At 41.5% G+C, this 25,533-nt stretch overlaps 1 protein-coding gene across 2 annotated transcripts in view; it reads right to left on the minus strand.

The window, feature by feature from the left end:
- Window positions 1–25,533, minus strand: part of prkdc (protein kinase, DNA-activated, catalytic subunit) — a 422,427-nt gene that overhangs the window by 21,780 nt on the left and 375,114 nt on the right. For both annotated transcript variants that reach the window (XM_030079770.1, XM_030079769.1), the window contains exons 74-77: window positions 16,777–16,988; window positions 15,448–15,535; window positions 15,205–15,348; window positions 13,581–13,788 (exon numbers count right to left, since the gene is read on the minus strand). In XM_030079770.1, the coding sequence (XP_029935630.1) occupies window positions 13,581–13,788; window positions 15,205–15,348; window positions 15,448–15,535; window positions 16,777–16,988 (652 nt within the window). The remainder of the gene's footprint in view (window positions 1–13,580; window positions 13,789–15,204; window positions 15,349–15,447; window positions 15,536–16,776; window positions 16,989–25,533) is intronic.

Here is a 25,533-nt window from a genome sequence, read left to right on the forward strand (position 1 = left end):
CCTCTTGCGCAATGCTAAATCCCCAAATAACGGGTTTAGGGACTTTGGCGCAAGATAGGGCCCATGGGGTCAGATACCTAGACCTCCTGTTTACCACATTATGGCATTATTTTAAACTTTAGCAGGGCAGTAACTGGAATGGGTTCTTAATCCAGACATTCTTCCGAATTATTTTACTTCTAGGTGTGGAAATAAATAATTTTAAACATACTAGATCTAACTTTGTGACATATCTTGGTTCTGAGAGAGTGGTCCCAATAAGGCACTGCCTGAAAAAAAAAAATCAAAGTTTGGTCCTCAGAAGCTCCAAAAGCTTATATTTTAGACAGAAAGCAACAACAAAATCTGATTTAGCACCTTTCATTCACTAAATATACAAAGTTTCAATACTCTAGGAAAATTAATAAAGTTACAGCACACTGAAGGTATGCCAAAATGCAAGTCGTCAACTGAAGTTCGTCGAAAACTGACCAAACTCATATGATAGTACCTCACTTTGAAAATTCTGAAAAAAATCTATATTTTGTCCAAAGTGGGTGAAATTTGAAAAATGTTCAAAAACATGGTTTTCTAACTATAGGATCAATATCATTGAAATCTGAGTTGCCACACTGACACCCATTTGATGATCTGACATGGAATGACCCTATATTGTTTGTTTCGTACATTGTGCTCAATTCCTGAGTGACTAGCACTGGGTATTTTATTGATTTTTGCCTCCCAGTTCCATTTAGATTTCTGCCTAATTGCTTTAATTGGTATGTAGTTAAGAGGGAGTTCCTGTGTTTTTGAAAATTTTCATTTTTTTTTCAATTTGTAACGTGCCATTTGATTTTCATAAGCTTGGGAATCGATGAGTTTAGGTTTTGGAGATCTATCACTGGCAAAATTCCTATTATATGTACCTCTTTTGCTATACTGATTCCTTTCTGTATTTTGGATCTGTATTTTCTCTAATAGCATGAGCTACAGGCTCTATTGATATTGCAAAAAGGGAGGGGGTAAGGCAGCCGCCCTGGCAGGTGCCTCTACACAGCTTAAAATTGCCTGTCAGATGGCCACTGATCTTTATTCTAGCGTTGGGTCTCTAAATAAAGATTGTATGCACCTAACAAATTGGTTATTAAACCCCAGCATCTCTTGTACCCCATACAAAAAAGGGCAATTAACTTGATCAAATGCCTTTTCTGTATCAAGACTGACCAGTGCTGCGCTTAGATGTTGTTTATTAGCCTGTTTGTTTGTTTGTTTGTTTGTTTGTTTGTTTGTTTATTACGATCCCCATTAGCTGCTGAAAAGAGAAGCTACTCTTCCTGGGGTCCCCAACATCATCAAAATTATAACACATACACACACTGTAGACATAATACAAAACATCTTCCACTCAAAACAAACAACATCGACATCTGCTCTGCTCTGATACAAAAAAAACAAAATGAATTATTTAAACATAACATTCATCATCCCCACCAAAATAAAGGACAAAAACAACTTCATTTCATTGTTCCTTGGTGAACAAAAATAGCTTAAGCTTTTTCTTAAAGCATATCATATTATTTTCTGATACAAGAAAAGATGGTAACCCATTCCATGCCACCATTGCTCTGTAATGTTTAGTCTTCTGTCTAATATTTGTCCCTATACAATATTTCTGGCATTTTGCCCTGTTCTACTATGTGTAGAGTCCATCTGCTGTTATCCTGTGTTTGTCGAACTTCATTTATTAAATTAGACAGGACGCATTCAATTCTTCCTGAGATTATAGATGGAAATAACTAATAATTCAATACAGAAATTGCATGATAAGATTGAGAATATTCTTTATTTTTACCTGATATCACAGCCTCTTTCCATGGTGGTGGAACCACAGCTTTGTTAAGTGTCCAGTTTAGGGATTCTAGTAATATACAGGAGATCTTCTTTGAGGATTTTATACCATTCATATGGAAAACCATCACTCCTTTTATTTGTTTCAATTTACTAATTGCTATATCTAATTCTTTTTTGTGATGGGGCCATTAATTCATCACTTTGTTTTTTTCCTTTGGAGGGAAGATCTAACAATAACAAGAATTATTTAATATTATGTTCATCAACAATCTTAGGTTGTGACTACAGAGTTTCGTAATAATCTTTAAAGGCTCCATGGTGTACACTTTTTCAGGGTTTTATTTTAATTGCTGATATCCCTAGCAAGATGTATTTGTGGTTTTGAGTACCTGTGGTCTGCTAAATGTAGTTTTACAACTCCTCTCTCTTGCCTTTATCCCGGAGCTCTGGCAGCACGGTTCATTTAGCCAATCAGAAGAGAGAATCAGCCCCTCTCCACTGATTGGCTGACTGTTTTCTGAGTGACATATGGTCGGGCCAATCAACCGACGTCACTGCGCAATGCATTCTGGGACGTAAACAATAGAGTGCCGCCATATTGAGCAAGAGAAAAACAGCCAACGAGATACAGTAACTATTTGAAAACTTGTCGAAAGTGAACTTGTTGCCCTGGGAGCGGAGGGGTAGTGGCTAAGTGAAGCTGTGAGCTTCACTTAGCCACTACCCCTGGACAATAAGCTCACAATAAGCTTGTGAGCTTATTGTCCAGGGAGTTGAGGCTAACTGGCTAAGTTCACTAGCTTGGTAGCTGGTTGCCTGGGGATGCAGGCACTGTGGGCGGAGTCACTGACGTCAAGACTTACAGGAAGTGCAAATCCGCTCGTTTTACAGGGACAGTTTCAAAAAAACGGGCTGTGTGCACTCCGTTTATCATAGGTGAAATGCAGTATTTATGTGGCCCCAAGACCTTCCCTATCACACGAAAACAATGAAAATTGCATTTTTTAGGCCATGCTGCCTGAGTTTTTGAATTTCTTCTGGTTCATAGGTTATTTTATTAATTAAAGGGTATCTAATCCGATTTATTCAGTTTCTAATTTGTTGTGCCCTGCGTCATTTTGCTAAAATTTTTGTTGGTTTTGGCCCTGATTCATAAAAGATTTGTTTTCTGAATCTCAATTTCTTCTCTAATTCATCATTCAGCATTTTCTCTATTTAATTTGTTTGTTCTTTTGTGTAATTTGTCAACCCTATCCCCCCTCTTTATGTTGTTACTGTAGGTCTTTCAGTGTTTTCTCTGATTCATCATATGTTGTCATTCTCATGTTATGTCATTCTCATGCCGTTCTTGAGATTAGTCTTTCTCTCATGATTGCCTGTATCCCAAATGATGGTTGGATCCACTTGGCTGTTATCATTATCATTTATACAATCACTTATTTCTTTCTGGAACTCCTTTACAGCAGCATATAAAATGCTGATATTTAGTCTCCATAATGTACTCCTAGGTCAGTTTTTCAAGTGTATGGTTAAATAAATTGCATTGTGATCTGATAAATCTGATGTTCCTATTGAGCACTCCTTCACCCTGTGTCACTGTAATATTCATTAGAAAATAAATTATTCTGGAATGCACCTGATGAGTAGCTGAATACTGAATGAAGTCGTTTTCAAATGCATGAAAGTTCCTCTACACATCACACATACCTGTCTCTTTAAACAACCTATGGGATTTATGTTTTTTTGTGCTTGTTCTGTCAACAGAGTCGTTTAGAATTGTGTTCCAATCTCCAGCACAGACTACAATTCCTTCGCTTTCAGAAGTTATTGTATAAAATAAGTATTTAACAAATTTCACTTAGGAGGAACATATATATTAGCAAATGTAACCAGAATGTTATCTATCCTTCTTCTAGTAATTATCTGTCTGCCTTCTTTGTTTCCCTTTTCCGTAACAAGTTCAGAGTTAAGAGAGTTGGAAATATGACTAGTCACTCCTCTTTTTCTACTATTTTTAAACAAATTGAAAAAGGAGATTAAATACCACAACTTTTTAAACTTATCATGTTCTTGTTTCGATATGTGTGTCACTTGTAAAAAATTGTCTTAAGCACCTTTGGCAACAATCACAGCCTCAAGTCTTCTTGTATGTCTCTACAAGCTTGGCAAACCTGTTTTTCTTCTCACAGATACTCTCAAGCTCAGTCAGGTTAGAGAGGCAGAGTCTGTAGACAGCCATTTTTAGGTCTTTCCAGAGATGTTCATTTGGATTCAAGTCCGGGCTCTGGCTGGACCACATTCACAAACTGCTCCTGAAGCCATTTCTTTGTTATCTTGGCTGTGTGCTTCGGGTCATTGTTGTGTTGGAAGATGAATCATCACCCTAGTCTGAGTTCCAGAGCACTCTGGAACAGGTTTTCTTGAAGAATCTCTGTATTTGGCTGCTGTCATCTTTCCCTCAATGTGGACTAGTTGCCCAGTTTCTGCCGCAGAAAAACCCCACAGCATGATGCTGCCACCACCATTCTTCACAGTAGAGATGGTGTTAGCCAGGCAATGAGCAGTGCCTGTTTTCTCCAGACATGATGCTTGGAGTTCAGGCCAAAAAGTTCAGACAAGAGAATTTTGTTTCTCCTGGTCTCAGAATCCTTAAGATGCTTTTTGGCAAATTCCAAGCGGGTTGTCACGTGCCTTTTAGTGAGCAGTGGCTCCCGTCTGGCCACTCTACCATAAAGGCCTGATTGGTGGAGTGTGTTAGCAATGGTTGACCTACTGGATGGTTGTCCTATCTCCACAAGGGAACACTGGAGCTCCACCTTAGTGACCATTGGGTTCTTGATCACCTCTCTGACCAAGGCCCTTCTTCCCCGATTATTCAGTTTGGTCGGGTGGCCAGATCAGGGTCCTGGTGGTTCCAAACTTATTCCATTTCCGAATACTGGAGACCACAGTGCTTTTCTGGACCTTCAATGCTGCCAAATCTTTTTTGTATCCTTACCCAGATTTTGCCTTGACACAATCCAGTCTCAGAGGTCTACATACAATTCCTTTGACTTCATTGCTTTGTTTCTGCTCTGATATGCACTGTCAACTGTGAGACCTAATATAGACAGGTATGTGCCATTCCAAATGATATTCAGTCAACTGAAATTACCACAGGTACCAATCAAGTTGTAGAAGCTTCTCAAGGATAATTAGGAAATTAGGAAATTAGATGCACCTGAGTTCAATTTTGAGCATCATAGCAAACGGTTTGAATACTTATGTACCAATTATGTTTACATGTTTACATTTTTAATGAATTTACAAAAATGTCTGAAAACATGTTTTCACTTTGTCATTATGGGCTAGTTCATGTAGATTTTTTTCCAACTCTGAGGGGATCTGCATCCCCTCAGCTCCTGCTGCGCCTCCTGGGCACTGCTGTATGTTCAGGTCCCCATTTCCCAGTGGATTTGCATATTTATGGATGGTGTGTGGAAGCGAATCTCACTTTCCTTTAGGGCTTTCTTTATCCTGTTGTATTCCCAGTGCCTCTTGACAATCTCCAAAGCATAGTCATGGTTGAAGTGGAGAATTCTGATGCCAACTTTTTCCAAGCTTCTCTCAAAACCATCTCCTTAGTGATGAACTCCTGAAAGTTGATAAATGATAGGTCTTGGTGGGGCTTTGGGTCGTGGGTTTTGTGCCAGGGACTGGTGAGCCCTCTGCATTTTCAGATCCAAGTCTTGTGGTAATGACAACGCTGTGAGAACGATCCTCGTTCACACGGATCCGCAAATACAACTGAAAATGCTGTAGTGTGCATGCCAGGCCAGTAGGTGGCAGCGAACTTCGCAATGTAACACCACAGAGTAGTACCGTGCACCTGTGCACAAACAGTTCAATAGTCCACCATTGTTGTTGTTTTCCTGTTCGTGCATGGCTGAAAACGTCATAGTCACACGAGAAGTGGGGCCGTGTCGTCATCGTTTTCAAAAGAATTGCATATTGCCAGTTTACACGACGGCAGGGAGAGTGGCGTTATCAAAAAATTCCAGTCTGGAACCCGGTTTCAAAAGTTTGCGTTTTCAAGCACCTAAAACGCCGTTGTCGTGTAAATGAAAGGCCAAACCGCAACAAAAGTTTACCGTTTCTGTGAAAATCGTTGTCGTGTAAACGGCCCCTAAGTCTGTTAGTTTTTGCTTCAGGACACTTTGTTGTTGTCACCCATCCCCCTACCTGCTCCACACGGGCCTCTGCGTTTCCGACTCGGTTGGACAGACTCTGCATTTCTGTCGCGAGTTTGTCAAGTTTGCCATTAATTTCTTGTCTAAGGAGAATGATTTCCTGTTTCATGCTGTTATTATCCCCCTTGAGATCAGTTTTTAGCTCCTTTATCGTCCTGAGTATATCTTTGGGGTCTATAGTCCTTTCTGGATTTCTCTGGCTCTCCGCAGCTTCACCTTGATTGTTAGCTTGATCTGCTTCACTGTTGCTTGCTTTCGCAGCCAAGGTACTTTTATCTTGAGTTTTAATTATTTTTCCTTCTCTTTAGGACCTCTTATGTTTCTGTCCCACTCATCTATTCCTTTTGCTGATAAAAGTCAAGTTTTCAAATTAGTATGTAGGTAAAGAGCAATGGGTTGGGAGCACAATTTCACTACGCATCTGATTACTCCATCAGCAAGCCAGAAGTCCATACTATTGTTGTTACTAGATTTAGTAACAAGGAATTCCTGGTGATTTTAGCCCAGGATCACAATATTGTTTTCTTCTGAATAGACCCAAGTCACGGCAGTGTCTCTCCAGATGTCCAGATGCTTATGATAATAATATGATTATCTGATTGCAAAGTATAATTTGATGAAGCCATCAACTGCAGTCATGATACACGGCAGCAGAGTCTGCAGTGTGTTGCTGATCCCACCTTTTAAAATGAAGGCATGTGCTTCCTTCTCATAAATATGTGAATTTTTTTTTCTTGGAATATTACCCTACTCACATAGCTCCATATTTTTTTCCCCACAATGGCCCTAATACGCTATCGTACTTATAAGATTTGTTGTATTGAAACTCAGAGGACTTGTCCCACCTGGTATAAACAATCATCCAGAGAAATCCGGAAACAAGCTGACACTTCTAAGTACAGGTGGAAACAGTAGCAGAAATTTGGGGGTGTCTCTTCAATATGTATTGACAACAGGCAGGGTTTTTTGTTCCATATAAAATTTGGAGGCAGCGGAAGTTCTTAAATTTTGTGCCCCAGCACGATTAAACACATTCTCTCTGCCCCTAGACACGATTGTTTCTATGAGAATACTACATAAATATTATGGCGGCCGTGCATATGTGGCATTGCAGTTACTACAGGAATACCATAGAAATATTATAGATTAATTTACCCACCTAAGCGGAGAATCCTCTCATACCTGCTGGAATAATTAAATAGTCTGAGCCTGAACATGATTGGGTCGAGCCTGTAACAGATGTGAAATACGTCCCCAGTGATTGACAGGGTGGATGTCTCCTTTTGTTAAATACCTGCTGCCTGTTAAATGCCGTTGTGTTTCTATTTTAGATAGATAGATAGATAGATAGATAGATAGGTATACTTTATTGATCCCAGACTGGGAAATTCACACGTTACAGCAGCATCATCAATAAAAACAAAAGATAAAATAAAAAAATTAAAATTAAAAGTATATACAATAGAGACTAAAAATGTGAAATATATACACTAAAGACAATAAGGGCTAAGTATATACATTAAAGTAGCCTGAGAATATGAGATGTTTAAGTGTTGAAATGTAAGAAATGTAAGATATACTGATGAAAATAATAAATATGAAAAATGAAAAATACAGACAGTAGATGGTATGGCACAGGGTAAGCTTGACACCATGGAACCAGGAAACCGAGTGGCAGAACCCAACGCCCGGTAATGGGATTCGGCGACTGTCCGACTTGATTTGGCCCCATGGAATCACCACTTCTAATAAATAACAGTTAAGGTGCTGAGTGATGGATAATAAAATAAAACTAGATTTTGTAAAGTTTCTGAAGAAACTTTGATGTGCTTGCCTTGTGACCGCCTGGACATGCGCTAAACCGCTAGCCCTATGCTGTTTGTGGGTTGTGTAGTGTTGTCACTCTTGCCCAGGCGGGGAGTTGAACCCTGGTCTCCTGCATGGCAGGCAGAGACACTATCCACGGTGCCACTGGGGCTTGTGTGGGCGGAGCCAGAAATGAGGCTCTATGAACAGTGGTACTTGGGAGAAAATCGCCTAAAAGTAGTGGTCAAACTAATGCATTTTAATCAATGACAGTAAATCCGACTGGAAAGTAAAAGGTATCGTGAGAAAGGTAAGGCTTTGAGCTTTCAAACTGTGTCAAAATTATTTCCCAAATCCCAAAAATGCCCACCCTAGAGCGAGTTGAAAAAGTGTGTGAGCACACTGCATGAGTGACAGTGGCACTTGGCAGAAAATCGCCTAAAAGTAGTGGTCAAACTAATGCATTTTAATCAATGACAGTAAATCCGACTGGAAAGTAAAAGGTATCGTGAGAAAGGTAAGGCTTTGAGCTTTCAAACTGTGTCAAAATTATTCACCAACTCTCCAAAATGCCCGAGAAACGGCGAGTTGAAAAAGTGTGTGTTTTGTATTTACATTTTTCAAAGCACAACTATTTTTCCTACAATTTGATCCCAAATTTATGCATGTGGAGTGAAAATTGTGGCCAGCAGAGCAAGTTTAAGATAAAAGTTTTAGGCGATTTTTCAGGGCTGCTCCACTCTAGCCGCTCAGGAATGCCAGGAATGCCGCTCTAGCTCAACTCCATTAGTGTGTATTGCGTCTGGAATTCTGACTTCAAACTGGAATTGCGGAAAAACGGAATGTCGGATCGGTCTGAAAATCGAAACCCTGCTTCTTCTCAATAAGACGCACGTTTTTCATATTTGGTGCGTGGATGCAGGTCCAAAGCTCTGGGCCCTGGAGCCTTCCAAAGTTTTGGCCATTCATTTCCTATGGCTGAAATTTTCAGGAAAATTGGAATTTTGAGAATTCTGTGAGTCGGATTCCTTATAAAAGTAATAGCACACTATTCCCAATTGGGCCGCACATTTTCCCAATTCATTGTGTGGGCCTAAAACGAAAGCTGTAGGAGGAGTTACGGTCCAAAAAACGTACGGAATAATAAAGAAATAAAGAAATAGTAGGAAGAACGTGTGCAAGCTGCCAGCTTGCCCACTAACAAGCTGCCAGCTTGCCCACTAATAATAAAAAGAATAAATATGCAAGATTTTAAGATGTGTTGCCTTTTCAAGGCAAGCACATAATAAACTGAACAAGTAAGTAAGGTGCTGAGTAGTGGATAATAAATAAACAAACAATTTAAGGTGCTGGGTAGTGGAGTGTTAAAAACAGAGCTATACTGCAGAGAGTTGTGAGTCTCTGTCAGACCGGTGTGAGTTATTGTAAAGTGTGATAGCTTGTGGCAGGAATGATTTCCTGTATCTGTCCCTTCGACAGCGGAGCTGTAACAGTCTGTTGGAGAAGGAGCTCCGCTGTCTGTCCAGTGTGTGGTGGAGAGGGTGATCAGGGTTATCCATGATAGATAACAGTTTGTTCAGTATCCTCCTCTCCACCACAGCCTCCAAAGTGTCCAGTTTGCAGCCAACCACGGAGCCAGCCCTCCTGATCAGTTTGTTGAGTCTGTTGGTGTCGCTGGCTCCGATGCTGCTCCCCCAACAAACCACGGCGTAAAAGAGTACGCTGGCCACAACAGACTGATAGAACATCTCCAACATCTTGCTGCACACATTGAAGAATCTCAGCTTCCTCAGGAAGTAGAGTCTGCTCATCCCCTTCTTGTACACAGCTTCGGTGTTGGATTTCCAGTCCAGTCTGTTGTTGATGTTGACGCCCAGGTACTTGTAGTCCTCCACCTCCTCCACATCCTCTCCCAGAATACACAGTGACTGTGAAGCCATCCTCTTCTTCCTGAAGTCAATCACATTCAGCCTCAGGTGATTGCGTCCAGCCCACTCCACAAAGTTATCCACCACTGCTCTGTACTCCCCCTCCCTTCCCTCACTTATACACCCAACAACAGCCGAGTCATCAGAAAATTTCTGCAGATGGCATGACTTGGAGTTGTACTGAAAGTCTGAGGTGTATAAGGTGAAAAGGAAAGGGGACAGCACAGTCCCCTGTGGAGCTCCTGTATCACTGACCACCGCGTCAGACAGAACACTGCCCAGACGGACAAACTGTGGCCTGCCTGTCAGGTAGTCTGTAATCCAGGAGACAATGGAGGTGTCGACACCCATCACCCGCAGCTTCTCACCCAGCAGCAGTGGCTGGATGGTGTTGAAAGCACTGGAGAAATCAAAGAATGTGATTCTCACAGTGTTGCCACCACCATCCAGATGCATATGAGCTCGTTGCAGCAGGTATATGACGGCATCGTCAACTCCCAAATGGGGCTGGTAGGCAAACTGTAGAGGGTCTAGCAACTCCTTCACCTGCGGCCTCAGGTGGGCCAAGACCAGCCTCTCCAGCACCTTCATCAGATGAGATGTGAGGGCAACTGGTCGGTAGTCATTGAGGTCCGATGGAGTCGACTTTTTTGGGACAGGAACCAGGCAGGACGTCTTCCACAGCACCAGGACTCTCTCCTGACTCAGGCTCAGGTTGTAGAGGTGTTGGATGACAGAAGACAGCTGGCTGGCACAGGTCCTCAGGATCCTGGGGCTGATACCATCAGGTCCTGCGGCCTTCCTCTGGTGGAGTCTCTCCAGCTGTCTCCTAACCTGGCCCGTAGTTACAGTCATGCGGGGGAGGGTGCTGGTGTCTTCAGTGAAGGATGAGGTAGAGGGGGAGGGGGAGGAGAGGTGCTGCACAGGAGTACTTACCACAGGGTGGCAAGGGAGGAGGGGTGAATGCAGTGGGGGCGTGTGGGAGTCTGAATGTGTGAGGGAGACAGACGGCTGTGAGCTGAACCTGTTGAAGAAGACGTTCAGCTCGTTGGCTCTCTCCAGGCTGCCTGATGGTAGCCTCTGTCTCCCTTTAAATCCAGTGATCTGTTTCACAGAGTACATCCCAGTCCGTTGTCTCGAAGCAGTCCTGCAGTGCCTCAGCAGCCTCCTGAGTCCACCTCCTCACCGTCCTGGTGTGAACAGACTGCCTCTTAACAAGGGAGACATACTCGGGGGATAACAGGACCAGGTTGTGGTCTGATCTGCCAAGGGAAGGAAGGGCTGTGGTGTTCTATGCATCACTGGTGTTTGCATACAGCAGATCCAAGGTTTTATTTTCTCTGGTGGGGCAGTCAACATACTGGTGGAAGGTTGGCAGTAGTTTGTCCAGTGAGACATGATTAAAGTCTCCAGTAATAACAGTGAAAGCATTGGGGTGTTGAGTCTGTACACTGGCAACGGTGGAGGTGATGACGTCACAGGCCGTCGGCACATCAGCTGATGGGGGGATGTAAACAGCAATTACAATGGCAGACGTGAACTAGGCAGGTAATACGGGCGCATTCCCACAGCAACCAGTTCAATGTCCGAGTTACAGAGACGTTCCTTCACATGCACATGTCCGGTTTTAATCAGCGCGGCGGGCTCGTCCGTCTTATTCCCCAGAGACCTCACGTTCCCCATGAAATCTCCTCTTCTTCGCCTTCAGTTTGGCTCCAGCTCTGCGCCCCCGGCGCCTCCTCCGCAGCTCCTCCGGGATGTCAGGCTTCGCTCCGGGAAGCAGCACAGGCTTACGCAGTGCAATCAGCTGGTCGCAAGTGTAAACAATGCGCTCACCGTCGCGTCTGTGACCCTCCGCTGCCATAAGTGCACAAGAGTCCAAAAGAACGGCCAGAAAGTTTAAAAAGAGAGAAAAAGTCGTGTCCGTAGTGATTGGACAATAACTAGCAAAAAAAGTACAGGTAGCATTACAGAATTAAAAAGAAAAATACAAAAAACTAACACCCACACGGGAGCTGCTGTAACAGGCTGCCACCACGTGCGGCGCCACACATTTTTGCATGGAAGGAGGATTAGGTAAGTGGGAACTGCATTTTATGGTCTCTTTCTCTCTGAAATCATAAGTGTTATTTTTATGTAGAGCAGGAAAGGGAGATCTGAATACAGGTGGGCAGGCGAGGCGCATTTTTTTTTTTAAGATTATTTTTGGGCATTTCTGCTTTATTCGATGGCCACGGTGGAGATGGACAGGGAGGGCAGGGGAGGGAGAGAGGGGATGACATGCAGCATATTGCCTGAGGCCGGATTTGAACCTCAGTCGCTGCGACCAGGACTGAGCCCTGGTGCAGGCTCTTAACCAGTGAGCCACCATGGCGCCCTGCGAGGCGCATTTTAATACTAGGTGTGTACAGAGAGACTGACAGCTGTCCACTTGTGATTGGATTTCTCAGGATGGTTGTTCATACCAGGTGGGAACAGTCTCAAATTTTCTCCCTCTACTTCAGATTACTGGTGGATCACAAACATCTTTAAAGCGCAGAGCTGCCTACCGTATCGGCTGTAATTTCTTAATCAGAATAATAGATAATAACACAAAATTCCCATTAACTGCCAATACTTTAACAGACTGGATATATATCATGCATGTCTACATTTCACCGGGGAAAATACACTATCTGACATAAAAGCTGAGCTGCTGGACAAGACACTGTAGCTTGTATGACATTGTCTAGTCTGCAACACGGGTGATTCTAGGATTCTGAAACATCTGGGGCTTCTCATTGGGTGAATGACAGCGTAGCGACCTGGCGTTAACCCTCTGTATGCCAAATGCTATATTAGCGGATTTAATAATAATAATGATAATAATAATAATAATAATTATAATTTGTTGTTATTTCTATCTGTTAAAACATTGAAACTACAGCATAGGAGAAGCTTTCAGAGTGCAAAATTTTATTTTTTATTTATTTATTTATTTATTTTTTACAGTAAATTAACATTTGGGGCTAATTACAAAATATCCGGGGCTTCAGCCCCGAATAAAACAGCTTAGTGATGCCACAGGTCTGCAATACTGTGTGTCTAATATGCCCTTAGCCTACTTAGACAAGTCTTGCTGGGTTTAAATACTTATGGCCCATAGAATAACAAATAGATAAGAAATAAATTTCCTTCTTTCATAGACGACCGCTGGAGGCCACAATAGATACTGACACATCTGTGGGCCTGATGCGTCAATATTATGACACTAACTTTCTTGAGAAAAATAGTGCACACAGCTTAGGCAGTGTTGGCTGGCTCACCTTCATCTTTGGGACTAAATCCAAAATTCTTCCAAACAGGGCAGAGGCATTTTTCTTGTTTACTAGACCTGTAATGTTAGCTATACAACCTGCCATCTCTCTCAGCTCAGCTGCTGTTAGACCAGTGCAGTCTGACCTCTAGTGGACCATGTGGTGCACTACAATATATCACCTCAATACAGCATTGCTTTATCAGTTTAATAGAAAGAGAAGGATTGGTATTTTTGAATATACTGAAAATCGTACATCTGGGATCTCTAAATACCTTGGTATATCATAATACCTTGATAATGCCCAAGTCTAAGGCCAGTTTAGACCAAAGACACCACAAAATCACAGCAATCTGGATCAAACTTGAACAGTTAAATGAGGCCTTCTCTAGCTGCTTCAATCAGCAGGACTGCATGTGGTGATAAGTAGTTTCCACTGTGGGAATCCTCCATATACTGACAGATAATGACCTGGAACCTCCAGATACTGACCTGGGATCTCCAGTTCGGCACAGAACAGGTCTGCTGTAAATCCACTCAGCCAGGGCGAATATTCCTTCAAGTTCCCTGGTTCTCTCTGAAATCCCCGCATGGAATTCACCAGCTTGTCCACCTGCTGCAGGAAGCTTTTGTTTTTCCTCTTCTCAAATAATTTGCTACCTTGAGGCCCAAACAGTGCCTCCACATCCTTGGCAAATTTCTGTGAAAAGTTAAATCAAAGACAGCTGCAGTGAAAACTGGAGAAATAACTGAGAATAACTTAACATTTTTTGCTTGGGTGCACATCTACATAAAGCCAGACTGCATTCATTCACTTATGTGTAATGCTATTTGTTGTACACAGTGCTCAGGGGAATTTTAAGGTCTTTGTGTAAGGTAATAATAAAATAAAATAGTAAATAAAATAAAATATTAAACTTTTTATTGTTATTTTATTAAATTTCAAGCCGAGTCAGTCTTTCCAAAACATTAAGGGGTCAGGCTATTTAACAAACCTACTTTCATCCCTGCTTGTTGACAGATTATTTCAGCCTCTGACACTTGTTATAGTTCTCTTCTCCCATGAACAGCAGGTGGGTCTCCCCCATTCTGCCTGAAGGAGAAAAATCGCCTCCTCTGCCTGCTTCTGTCTTGGTATAGTGTTGGTATGTGAGGACATCGTTTTTCCCATCACGTCCTGCTGGTCGTTCCAGCTGAGATAGCAGTATGTTGTTTGTTTAATTGTGCACAGGAGGCTTTCAGTACATACTTTATTCTCCCCAAATACTGATCAGGGCTTGCACCCATTAGTATGACTTACAGTTTATAATGTATTGCCAATTGCCAATCTCCATAATGTGCATGCTAATGTCTGACAATACACATCTACACATTTTTGCATCGCAAAATATCATGCTTTTAAGATAAAGGCACCCAAATAGGATCCAAAATAGTCACATGGTAAGCAAAACAATTATGTGAGTTCATTTAATGTGACATGTGAGCATATTTGCACAATATTTTTATTGGTTTGTAATGATTTGTTTGTAATGTTTGCACGATTTATCATTTAATGAATTTTCTTCATGGGAAACATAGCAATCATAACTCCAATTTTAAGGCATATTTTGATGCAGTATATGCAGTATGTGTTGATACAGTTCTAATGAATTACTTCATAAAACTAACATGAGACATTTCCTAAAATGTCTTTAACTTATTTCTACTTATTTCTACTTATTCCAGAAATTCTGGATGTTCTCGAAACTTTATTTCTGGTTATCTACTTGGAATTCAAGGCCAAAACGCAGTATCTATTGATATGGTTGGTGAAAGCTGTTCAAGGAAAACTTTTTCTAAAGATTGACCATCTGATTTTAGATGGACTGACCCAATAATCTGACATTTTAATAAACAAATATCAGCGCTAATCTCTGTCTCTCACTTTTGTGATTCAACATGTAGGCAGTTCATGAAAAGGTTTCCAATTGCTAAATATAAACAACAAAACAATACATGACACAATAAAACAAAGAAACAACACACAAAACATAATGGAAAAAAAAAAAAACAGATCTCACACAGTTATTGTGATTTAGTCTCTGCTATTATTGAGATAGTAGATGAAGATGCCCACCCGGATAAATTTCTTGCGGAATCCTCCATAACCATCTGTGCATTGATCGCCAAGTGAGGAACGCATCTCATTGTACATGCAGCCCATCCTCTTCTTGTCAAAATTGGGCTTTTCCAGTTCATTTTTCACATCGTCCCACCAATCCTGTGACAGCCAAAGAACAAGAACAGAGCTTTAAAATGAAAGAGAAGCCAAAAACAACTTTGCCAGTTTATTATTCCAGGGTGAGTTACTGTTTACTACCTTAAACAGCATGTCAGGGTTTGTAAGCTGCTGCAGTGCATCAACAAACTTCTTCACAGCTCCTCCCTTATCCAGCAGGTTCCTCAGCCTGCTCACACATAATAACAAAACCAGATAGAATATTCATATGTAAAATACACACATAGTATGTAACAAAATGATATAAAATAAAAAAGGAAAAAAGTAATATATATACTTAAGAAATTACCTTACCAGTGATTTCGAAAGTTTGGGCCGCTTACTACAATATCCCCACATTTTACATTACAACAAGCTATTTTGAAAATCATACGGGGTTACAAAAACACAAAACAACATATAATCAAAATCCCTCAATTTGTAAATGTGAATTTTTGGTTGAAACACCCAGCTCATATGTTTGGCTGCTGTGGCTAACTTCTTTGCATCTGTCCATCCGTCTGTAAAAAAGCTGTTCATATGAAGCTGCCTTTCTAAGTTGAGTGAATCACTCTTGATAGGAAGGAGCATCTGCTTTATTCCATCTCCTTAGTAAAATTTGTCTGACTTGGGGGCCCCGGTGGCTCACTGGTAAAGCACGCACACCATGTACCAGGGCCCAGTCCCGATCGCAGCGTTCGAATCCAACCTCAGGTCCTTTGCTGCACGTTATTCCCTCTCTCTCCCCTGCCTTTCCTGTCTATCTCTACTGTGACTGTCAAATAAAGCAGAAATGCCAAAAAAAGATCATCTTTAAAATTTGACTGACCACGATTATAACAGTTTGGATTAACTCTGCATTTTCACAGTCTTTCACCATTAAAGGATCTCCTAGCACATATGACCTGGGTGATAGCTCAAAAATCCGTAAAAATATACAGAAAATTACTGGAATAAATCAGCAGTAATTTTCTATTTGAATTGATGGATTTTCCCCCAAAAGTTCTATATCTGAGGCCACTGCCTCAATGCATGAATTAGTATACACTCTGAGCTCTGACTTTTCCAGCAGTCTGATAGTTTTTAAGACTTACCCCTTTTTTATAAGGTTTCTATATTTTATAGGTATTACGCTAAACATGCAGAATCACTGCTATTGTTCAATAAAAATACTGAATTTTAAGGCCTCAGAATGAGCTTGGGCCAGCACTAGGTCATTCTGTGTAGACACCATCGTAGAGGCAATCAGTTGATACTACAATGTAATTTATTAATGCCTGCGATTTTGTTAATAACCCTGCAGCTATAACGGAACAAAACCTGGACATTTAGGCAATCAAAAGTGTTCTAAGCAAAAGCAAAGGGAATTTCTTTTCAGAATGCGTTTTTTTTTTTTTTTTTTTTTTGAGCAGTAACACAAAGGTGGGGCACCTGAGGACAAATTCCTGCTGCTGGTGTCCGATGGTGGAGTCCTGAAACTGGTAGCTCTCGCTGCTGATCATGAGGGCATATACCAGTGCCTGAGGGTAGCACTCTGCTATCTGCCCAATACAACGCTGCACTGCTACTGATTCTGGCTTGTCCAACAGGGCAACCATTTGACTGATCCAGCCAATCAGCATCCAGCAAGGCACTGTCATGATCTGTTCAGGGATAGAAAGAGCCATCACCATTTACAAGATAAGTGTGTTTTAAAGGCATAAAACAAAAGCAGGTGCCCAGCTCTGGCAACAGCAGTTTTATATCTGTTCCATAACTTCACACAGCCATGACCTCAAAACATTATTTCTTCCTAGTTTTACCTAAATGTGCACTCTGTGCTTTTCTCTTACTCCCTGTTATGGAGAGTAGCAATAAGTCTGTATGTATAGTGCATTCAGAAAGTATTCAGACCCCCTTCACTTTCTTCACTTTTGTTATGTTACAGCTTGATGCTACAATTGTTTAAATTCATTTTTTCTCTCATTAATCTACACTCAGTACCCCATGATGACAAAATGAAAACAGAATTGTAGAAACTTTTGTAAATTTATTAAAAAGAGAAAAACTGAAATATCACATTGACATAAGCATTCACACCCTTTACTCAGTACTTAGTTGAAGCACCTTTGGCAGCAATTACAGCCTCAAGTCTTTTTGGGTATAACCCAACAAGCTTTGCACACTTGGATTGGGGGATTTTCTGCCATTCTTCTTTGCAAATCCTCTCAAGCTCACTCAGGTTGGATGGGGACTGTCAGTGGACAGCCATTTTTAGGTCTCTCCAGAGATGTTGGATAGGAACCAGCTGGTCACCAAACCTGGCAATTGTGGTATCAGGCCTGCCCCGCGCTTTGGCGATCTTAAATTCAGTCGCCTCCGACAGCTCCACATCTGGCTGAAGGGCTACTGTACGCACAAAGGTATCCCCTTCGTGGACAACTTCGCTGCCTTCCTGAACAGACCTCACTTCTTTACGAGAGATGGTTTACATCCAAACTGTGAAGGCTCCCGCCTCCTAGCTTGCAACATTGAATTGACCGTCAACTCATGTACCGCCTGACTCACAGCGTGCCCACATAGTTCCCCCTACCTGCGTAGCAGCCCCACTACACCCAAGAGCATCCCTGTAAGAGTGACAAACAGACCATACAGATCACTTATTTTACCTGCTACTAATTATAGTAACCCGCTCAATTTGATTCCAATCAGACCCTCCTCTTGCCTTACAACCAGACCGTCAGCCCCCCTTCCTGTCCCTAGCTCTGCTGAGTCAATAGATCCACCCCATCACGGTGATCTCAGGACAGTGCATTATTTTCGTTGCTGTAATGGGCTTAAATTCCTGCATTTAAATATAAGGAGCTTGCTGTCAAAACTTGACTTTATTAATGTGCTGATTACTGAATCAAACCTTGACATTTTAGTTATCACAGAGTCTTGGCTATCTGGAAGAGTGTCAGACTCAGACGTAGCCATTAAGGGTTTCAATATGTTCAGAGCAGACAGGAAAACAAAAGGGGGCAGGGTCATAATCTACACCAGAGAACATCTGACTGTACGCCTAATCTCTCTAACCTCTGTGCCCAAATGTTGTGAATGTATCATTCTAAATGTCAGTGTCGGGGCCAATAGTCATTTTACAATTAGTGGGATTTATCGTCCTCCCTCTGCCCCTAACTTGGCCTTAGAAGAGCTAGGAAAATTACTTTCTCCCTTCATCAACTCTGAGTTAATTGTTCTGGGTGATCTGAACTTAGATTGGTTGTCTCCCTGCTCATCTAAGCTTAAAGAGCTATGCCTGGAGCTAAATCTATCCCAGCTGATCTCCTTCCCTACTAGGCCTAATAATAAAGATAACTCTAAATCCACGTTGACTGACCTTATTCTAACTAACAAGCCACAGAAATATCCATGTAGCGGCGTCCTAGCTCAGGATATCAGCGACCACTGCCCTAAAGCCTGTGTGAGGGTGACCAAAGGGCAGACTTCCAGGGGATGCACCATTAGAAAGTGCAACTTTAAAAATTTCAATAAGCAGGCATTCTTAATTGACCTAATTCCTGACTCTGAGCTGGCCTTTGAGTATTTTTCGAGTGTTTTTAGTTCTCTTATAGATAAACATGCCCCGGAGAAGAATTTCCGTATTAAAAATCACTCCAATCCCTGGTTCTCTGCTGACCTATCTGAAGCTATCCATGTCAGAGATCTGGCCTGGTCAAAGGCTAGACTCTGTAACAACCCATCTGATTGGTTGCTCTTCAAAAAAATGTGCAACAAATGCATTAGCTCAATTAGGAGGGCTAAATCCGCTTACTACTTATCCTCCCTCGCTTCCAGCCAAGGTGATGCTGCCAAATTCTGGAAGACCATAAAATCTCTAAACTTTACACCTAGCTCCTCTCTCCCCTCTCAAATAATATGCAGTAACACCAGTATTTCTAACAAATCAGATATTTCTAACAAATCAGATATGTGTGATGCCTTTAATCGCCACTTCATAGCCTCTGGTCACTTGTTCGAGCATCCTTCAACCAGAACAGTCAGGTTTCAGACCCGGTCACAGCACTACCACAGCTACAGCACTTGTCGTCAATAACATTATTAATGGACTGGACTCTTATCAGTATTGCGCAGCTCTTTTTATTGACTTGTCAAAAGCATTCGACACTGTAGACCACAACATCCTGCTATACAAACTCGTCTATCGGACTTGACAGCCTCTCTCTCAACTGGTTCTCCAACTCTGGGAGAATGCAAATAGTCGCTGCAGATGGAGCTAGATCCCACTCGCTTCCACTGCACAAGGGTGTACCGCAAGGGTCAATTCTTGGCCCCCTTCTATTTTCTCTCTATGTTAACAATATTGTTCCCCCTTATCCTACCTGCTATGTCCATTATTTCGCAGATGATACTATCTTATACAACATCGCCCCTACTCTCCACTCAGCTGTTGATAATCTACAATCTGCCTTCAACCATTTCCAACTGTCGCTTGTAGCTCATAAACATGTTTTGAACTCTAGCAAAACTAAATGTATGCTGTTCACAAGGTCCCACAAAAACAACTCTTCTCTGAAGATTCACACATTAAATGGTCAAATCATTGAAATCGTTAACACTTACAAATATCTGGGCATCTGGCTGGATTCCAAGCTTTCTTTTCGTAATCATGTGGATCACCTCATCAACAAACTTAAGCCTAGACTTGGTTTCTTATATAGAAATAAGTCCTGCTTCTCATCGCAGAGTAAAAAGATTATTGCCCAAGCCGCTGTAATGTCTGTTCTTGACTTCAGTGACGTAATCTATATGCATGCCTCAGCTTCAACACTGAAACCACTAGACGCACCATTGCATTTTATATAGCAAGGTGGGCTGGCCCTCTCTTACCACCCGCAGAGAACAGCACTGCTTACTATTCATCTATAAAGCACTACTCGGAATACTCCCCCCATACTTATCTTCTCTTTTAAATTTCCATCCTACAGGTCTCCCCACCCGCTCACAGTCATACATCAGGCTCCAAATCCCTCATATAAATTCAGAATCAGGAAAAACCGCCTTCTCTTTCTATGCCCCATATCGCTGGAACAAAATACAAGACTCACTGAAAATTGATACACTTATCTCTCTTGAAGCTTTTAAAAGACTACTTCATGATACAGTAGCGGGGGCCCAGACCCAGGCTTGCACCTGCTTCATTTAGCCTGATTTCTACTATGACGCAAAATTTTTTATTACCTTGTTTTTATGCCTGTATTTTTTACTGCATTGTTTTTGTTTTTGATGTGCCTGTAATCTCTGTGTATTCTGCTGCTACAGGGCGTCCTTGAAAAAGAGAGCCCGCTCTCAATGGACCTACTCTGTCAAAATAAAGGTTAAATAAATAAATAAATAAATAAATGTTTGAACTTTGGTAGGCATGTGTAACATCCCAGGTCTCTTAGTGCCATGACCTAAACCCAACAGGATTAATTCAAATTTTGTGTCTTATATTTTCAGACCTTTGCAATGCTAAATTGCAAAGCTTTTGAGTTTTCATGGAAAGGTGTGTCCATGGCAGCATGGTGAATTTCGATATTTTACCATGAAAAAGATTTGTGTAACTCAAATATACATCATCCAATCTGCTTCAGATAAGATAAAAGATAAGTTTCCTGAACACATCTGTATACTGATATTGAGGCACCTAGTGACAACAGGAGGTTAGCCTAATTTGACAAACATGATCCGATTTACATGAAATTCACATGGTACGGTCTACACATTATATACAGAAAGATAACATAGAATTAGTGGGTACTCTCTAGTGCCACAAAGTGGACACAGGAAGTATAGGAGGAAATCCCGGGGGAGTTAAATCGTAAGTTCCCCCCCTCCCCCAACCCCTCCCACCCCACCTTTTAAGAGATGCCTCCCACATCCATGAGTTAGAAAAATTACTATGATTTTTAAAATTGTAATAAATAAATAAATAATCTTATCATCAGGTCTGAATGGAATCCGTGCCCGCGGTGCTCTGACGAAAAATCTGCAGAAATTCGGTGGAATTTGAACACAACAGAGTTGCAGCAGCCGTGTCAGTGTACTTAAATGCATCCCGCCCCTCCCCCCTTTGCCTGTGGCTAATGTCATGTCATGAGGTGGAACAACAGAGGAGAAAACAACTGGTTTTAACAACTAAAAGATGTCGAAAAACAAATACACAGCAGAGGAGCTGAGGCGTCGTCATTCAGCGACACAGATCACTGCCAGAGATAGGACATATGAATTTGACAATGATGTTTATGAGAGCAGGGGAGTGTTGTACTGTAAAGTTTGTCAGCACTCGGTGGATTATCTGAGGAAACAGACCATTGTGGAGCATCTAAAGTCCCAGACACATGACAACAGAAAGAGGAGTGGTTTGGGTAAGTAACTGCCTACTAGCTGGTTAAAAGTCTGAAATCATTTTAAATGTGCTGTCGTCACCGGTGATCTAGTTTCTGTAATGCTGACAGCTAACTCCCAAAGCCAAACTCCATAGTGTGCAATGGTGTCGCGCGTTTGTGTGTCTCTGTGTGTGTGTGTGCGTGTGTGAGAGAGAGGGTGTGTGTGTGTGTATGTGTGTGTGTGTGTGTGTGTAGGCATGTTAAAAATTGTTATTTTCGCTCCAAACACATTGATTATAGTACTGGATAACCAGGGTTCTAAATTAACTTTTTTGATCACCAGCCAATGTGGCTGGTAACTTTCTAAAGTTACCAGCCAATTAGAATTTCCACTAGCCAAATTTTTTCCAGTGAAAATAAGAGATATTATGAGTGCCACTGAATGCATTTGATCATTTTATTAACATCGTTGGCATGAAAAATTATGGGCCCTACAATGTAAACATTAACGATAACATTAGGGTCGTTTTCACAGGCTTGACCAAAAAAATTGATTAAATTTAATCTTGCCCAGGTACCTTTCTCTTGCCCTTTTCTCTCCCTCTGCGAGCGCACAGCAGTAATAATCAAACAGGCGAGTGATGACTAAAGTTAATTGCAGTGTAATGTAACATTTCATGATATTTAAATTATCATTTCAAACTGATTATAATAAGTATATTTACGCAAATAAAGGCTACATAGCCTATATATGTGTATATATATCCATTTAAAATAGTTTTAACATCTGGAAGAAAAAAAAATCATCATTCCGAAGGTGTGGCGGCTTTTATTTTGCCGTGGCGGTGCGCCACGATGAATTACATGTAGCGTAAACCGTGTGTGGCACTTGGGAGAGAATCGCCTAAAACTAGTGGTCAAACAACTGCTTTTTTCTCAGTGACATTAAGTCCGGGCGGAAAATAAAAGGTATAAGGAGAAAGGTAAGGCTTTGGGCTTTCAAACTGTGTCGAAATTTTCTAACTTATTTTCTAACTCTAAAATGTCACTCTAAAATGTCTGTGTTTTTGCGAGTTGAAAAAGTGTGTGTTTCTCCTTCTCTCCCCCAGACGTCTGTCGCATTTAGTTTAACTTTACTTTTTACTTTACTGTTTAGCTCGCTCAGTCCCCTTTTTTACAGTTTATGCTCCCTGCTCTCGCTCCGTGTCCGTTCATTCTTTTCTTTGTGTTGTCTTGTGTTTCCATAGTTTCTCGCGCAGGTTGCACTGCAGACTGTAGCGTGTCTGCGCTTAGCCAATGGGCGTCTGATACGTCATCACGTAGCATTGCGGCAGTGTTCATGGGAAATGTAGGAAGTACTGCCAGGGGGGCAAATGACCGAGAACTGTAGAGCAGCTCTGACTGACATGATTGCCTCATGCATCACCGGCCAAACTGGCAAGTAAGTTTTTATCAACACCCGCCAAAATTAATTTTAATTGGCGGGTGTTAATTTAGAACCCTGTGGATAACTGTCTAAAACCTTAAAAGGAAAAAAAAATATCACTCAGCAGAATTCCACAGATTTTCCTCCTGAATCACCACAGAAAACCTTATCATTAATTACATTTCTAGTATATAATTAATAACTCATCTAAACAGGCAAGACTGTCCTCACTCAGAATAGATTTGTGTTGAATGTGGGCCAAGTCATAAATGACTCTGTGTGAAGCAGTTGAAGGAGATGTGCTCAGGTATCTACAGTGTTAACCCACTTGGCAGCAGACAGACGTACAGAAAGCTATTCATGTACATCTGTTGGTCATGTAAAAAGTTGTTGATGTTGAAGGTGCAAATTGCACTTACAGAATTATTCAATATTGTGGAAAAATGTGGCAAATTCATTTGATTACAAACTGTGTTGTGGACATGATAGAAATGAAAAGTTGTTATTTTATCAACTGGCCCCTGGCCCCTTGCCATTTTTAGTCAGGGTCAATTTTCAAGACTGTTGAAATGGTTTTCCAACAGTCTTGAAGGAGTTCCCAGAGATGCTGAGCACTTGTTGGCCCTTTTGCCTTCACTCTGCGGTTCTTCTCATCCCAAACCATCTGGATTTGGTTTAGGTCAGGTGACTGTGGAGGCCAGGTCGTCTGGCGCAGCACTCCATCACTCTCCTTCTTGGTCAAATAGCCCTTACACAGCCTGGAGGTGTGTTTGGGGTCACTGTCCTGTTGAAAAATAAATGATGTTCCAACTAAACGCAAACCGGAAGGGATGGCATGTTGCTGCAGGATGCTGTGGTAGCCATGCTGGTTCAGTGTGCCTTCAATTTTGAATAAATCCCCAACAGTGTCACCAGCAAAACATCCCCACACCATCACACCTCCACCTCCATGCTTCACGGTGGGAACCATGCATGTAGAGACCATCCGTTCACCTTTTCTGCGTCGCACAAAGACACAACGGGTGGAACCAAAGATCTCAAATTTTGACTCATCAGACCAAAGCACAGGTTTCCACTTTGTTTGGGCCAAGAAACACAAGGAATGTCCATTCTTTGTGTTTCTTGGCCCAAACAAATCTCTTCTGCTTGTTGCTTTTCCTTAGTAGTGGTTTCTTAGCAGCTATTTGACCATAAAGGCCTGATTCGCGCAGTCTCCTCTGCACAGTTGATGCAGAGATGTGTCTGCCACTAGAACTCTGTGTGGCATTTCTCTGGGCTCTAATCTGAGGTGCTGTTAACTTGCGATTTCTGAGGCTGGTGACTCAGATGAACTTATCCTCAGCAGCAGAGGTGACTCTTGGTCTTCCTTTCCTGGGGCGGTCCTCATTTGATCCAGTTTTGTCGTAACGCCTGATGTTTTTTTCGACTGCACTTGGAGACACATTCAAAGTTTTTGCAATTTTCCGGACTGACTGACCTTCAGTTCTTAAAGTAATGATGGGCTGTCGTTTCTCTTTACTTAGCTGATTGGTTCTTGCCATAATATGAATTCTAACAGCTGTCAAAAAGGGCTGTCAGTTGTGTACCAACCTGACTTCTGAACAACACAACTGATGGTCCCAACCCCATTAAGAAGGCAAGAAATTCCACAAATGAACCCTGACAAGGCACACCTGTGAAGTGAAAACCATTTCAGGTGACTACATCATGAAGCTGATTGAGAGAAGGCCAAGGGTTTTCAGCACTGTCAACAAAGCAAAGGGTGGCTACTTTGAGGAATCTAAAATATAAAACATATTTAGAGTTATTAAACTTTTTTTTTCTTTGCTACATAATTCCATATATCTTACTTCATATATTTGATGTCTTCGGTATATATCTACAATGTAGAGAGTAGCAAAAATATAGAAAAAACACTGAATGAGAAGGTGTGTCCAAATTTTGACTGGTTAGTATGTGTGCATATCTAGCCTACCTCTCCACACCATGGATGTATAAAATATACATTAGTAAATAAATAGTTAAAATTCAGTTAAATAAGTAAATAAATAGTTAAAATATTGTAATCAACCTTGTTCTTAAACATATTTCAAGTAAATTCTTCAGAATACCATCAACCTGTTTCATGGTCCTCTTTTGTTCATGAATTATTCATTATCCGAGACAACAATTTTAACCATGTACATTGATTTCAAGCATTTTCTGTGGTCTTGATCTTAAATATGAGCATGGCATTAACCCTTTAGGCGCCGGAGTTTTTTTCCCGCGGCTTCTCCCGCGTCTGCCACGACAACCGCGGTTGTTTTCATCCCCGCTACATTCACCCATATTTGCGGTATTATGAGCCCCCCTGCCACCTCGACCACCTTGGCGTTCGCAGAATAGGGAGTTTAAGCAACGACGGATTTT

The sequence above is a fragment of the Myripristis murdjan genome, chromosome 20 (genome assembly GCF_902150065.1).
Source record: "Myripristis murdjan chromosome 20, fMyrMur1.1, whole genome shotgun sequence".
NCBI lineage: Eukaryota > Metazoa > Chordata > Actinopteri > Holocentriformes > Holocentridae > Myripristis > Myripristis murdjan.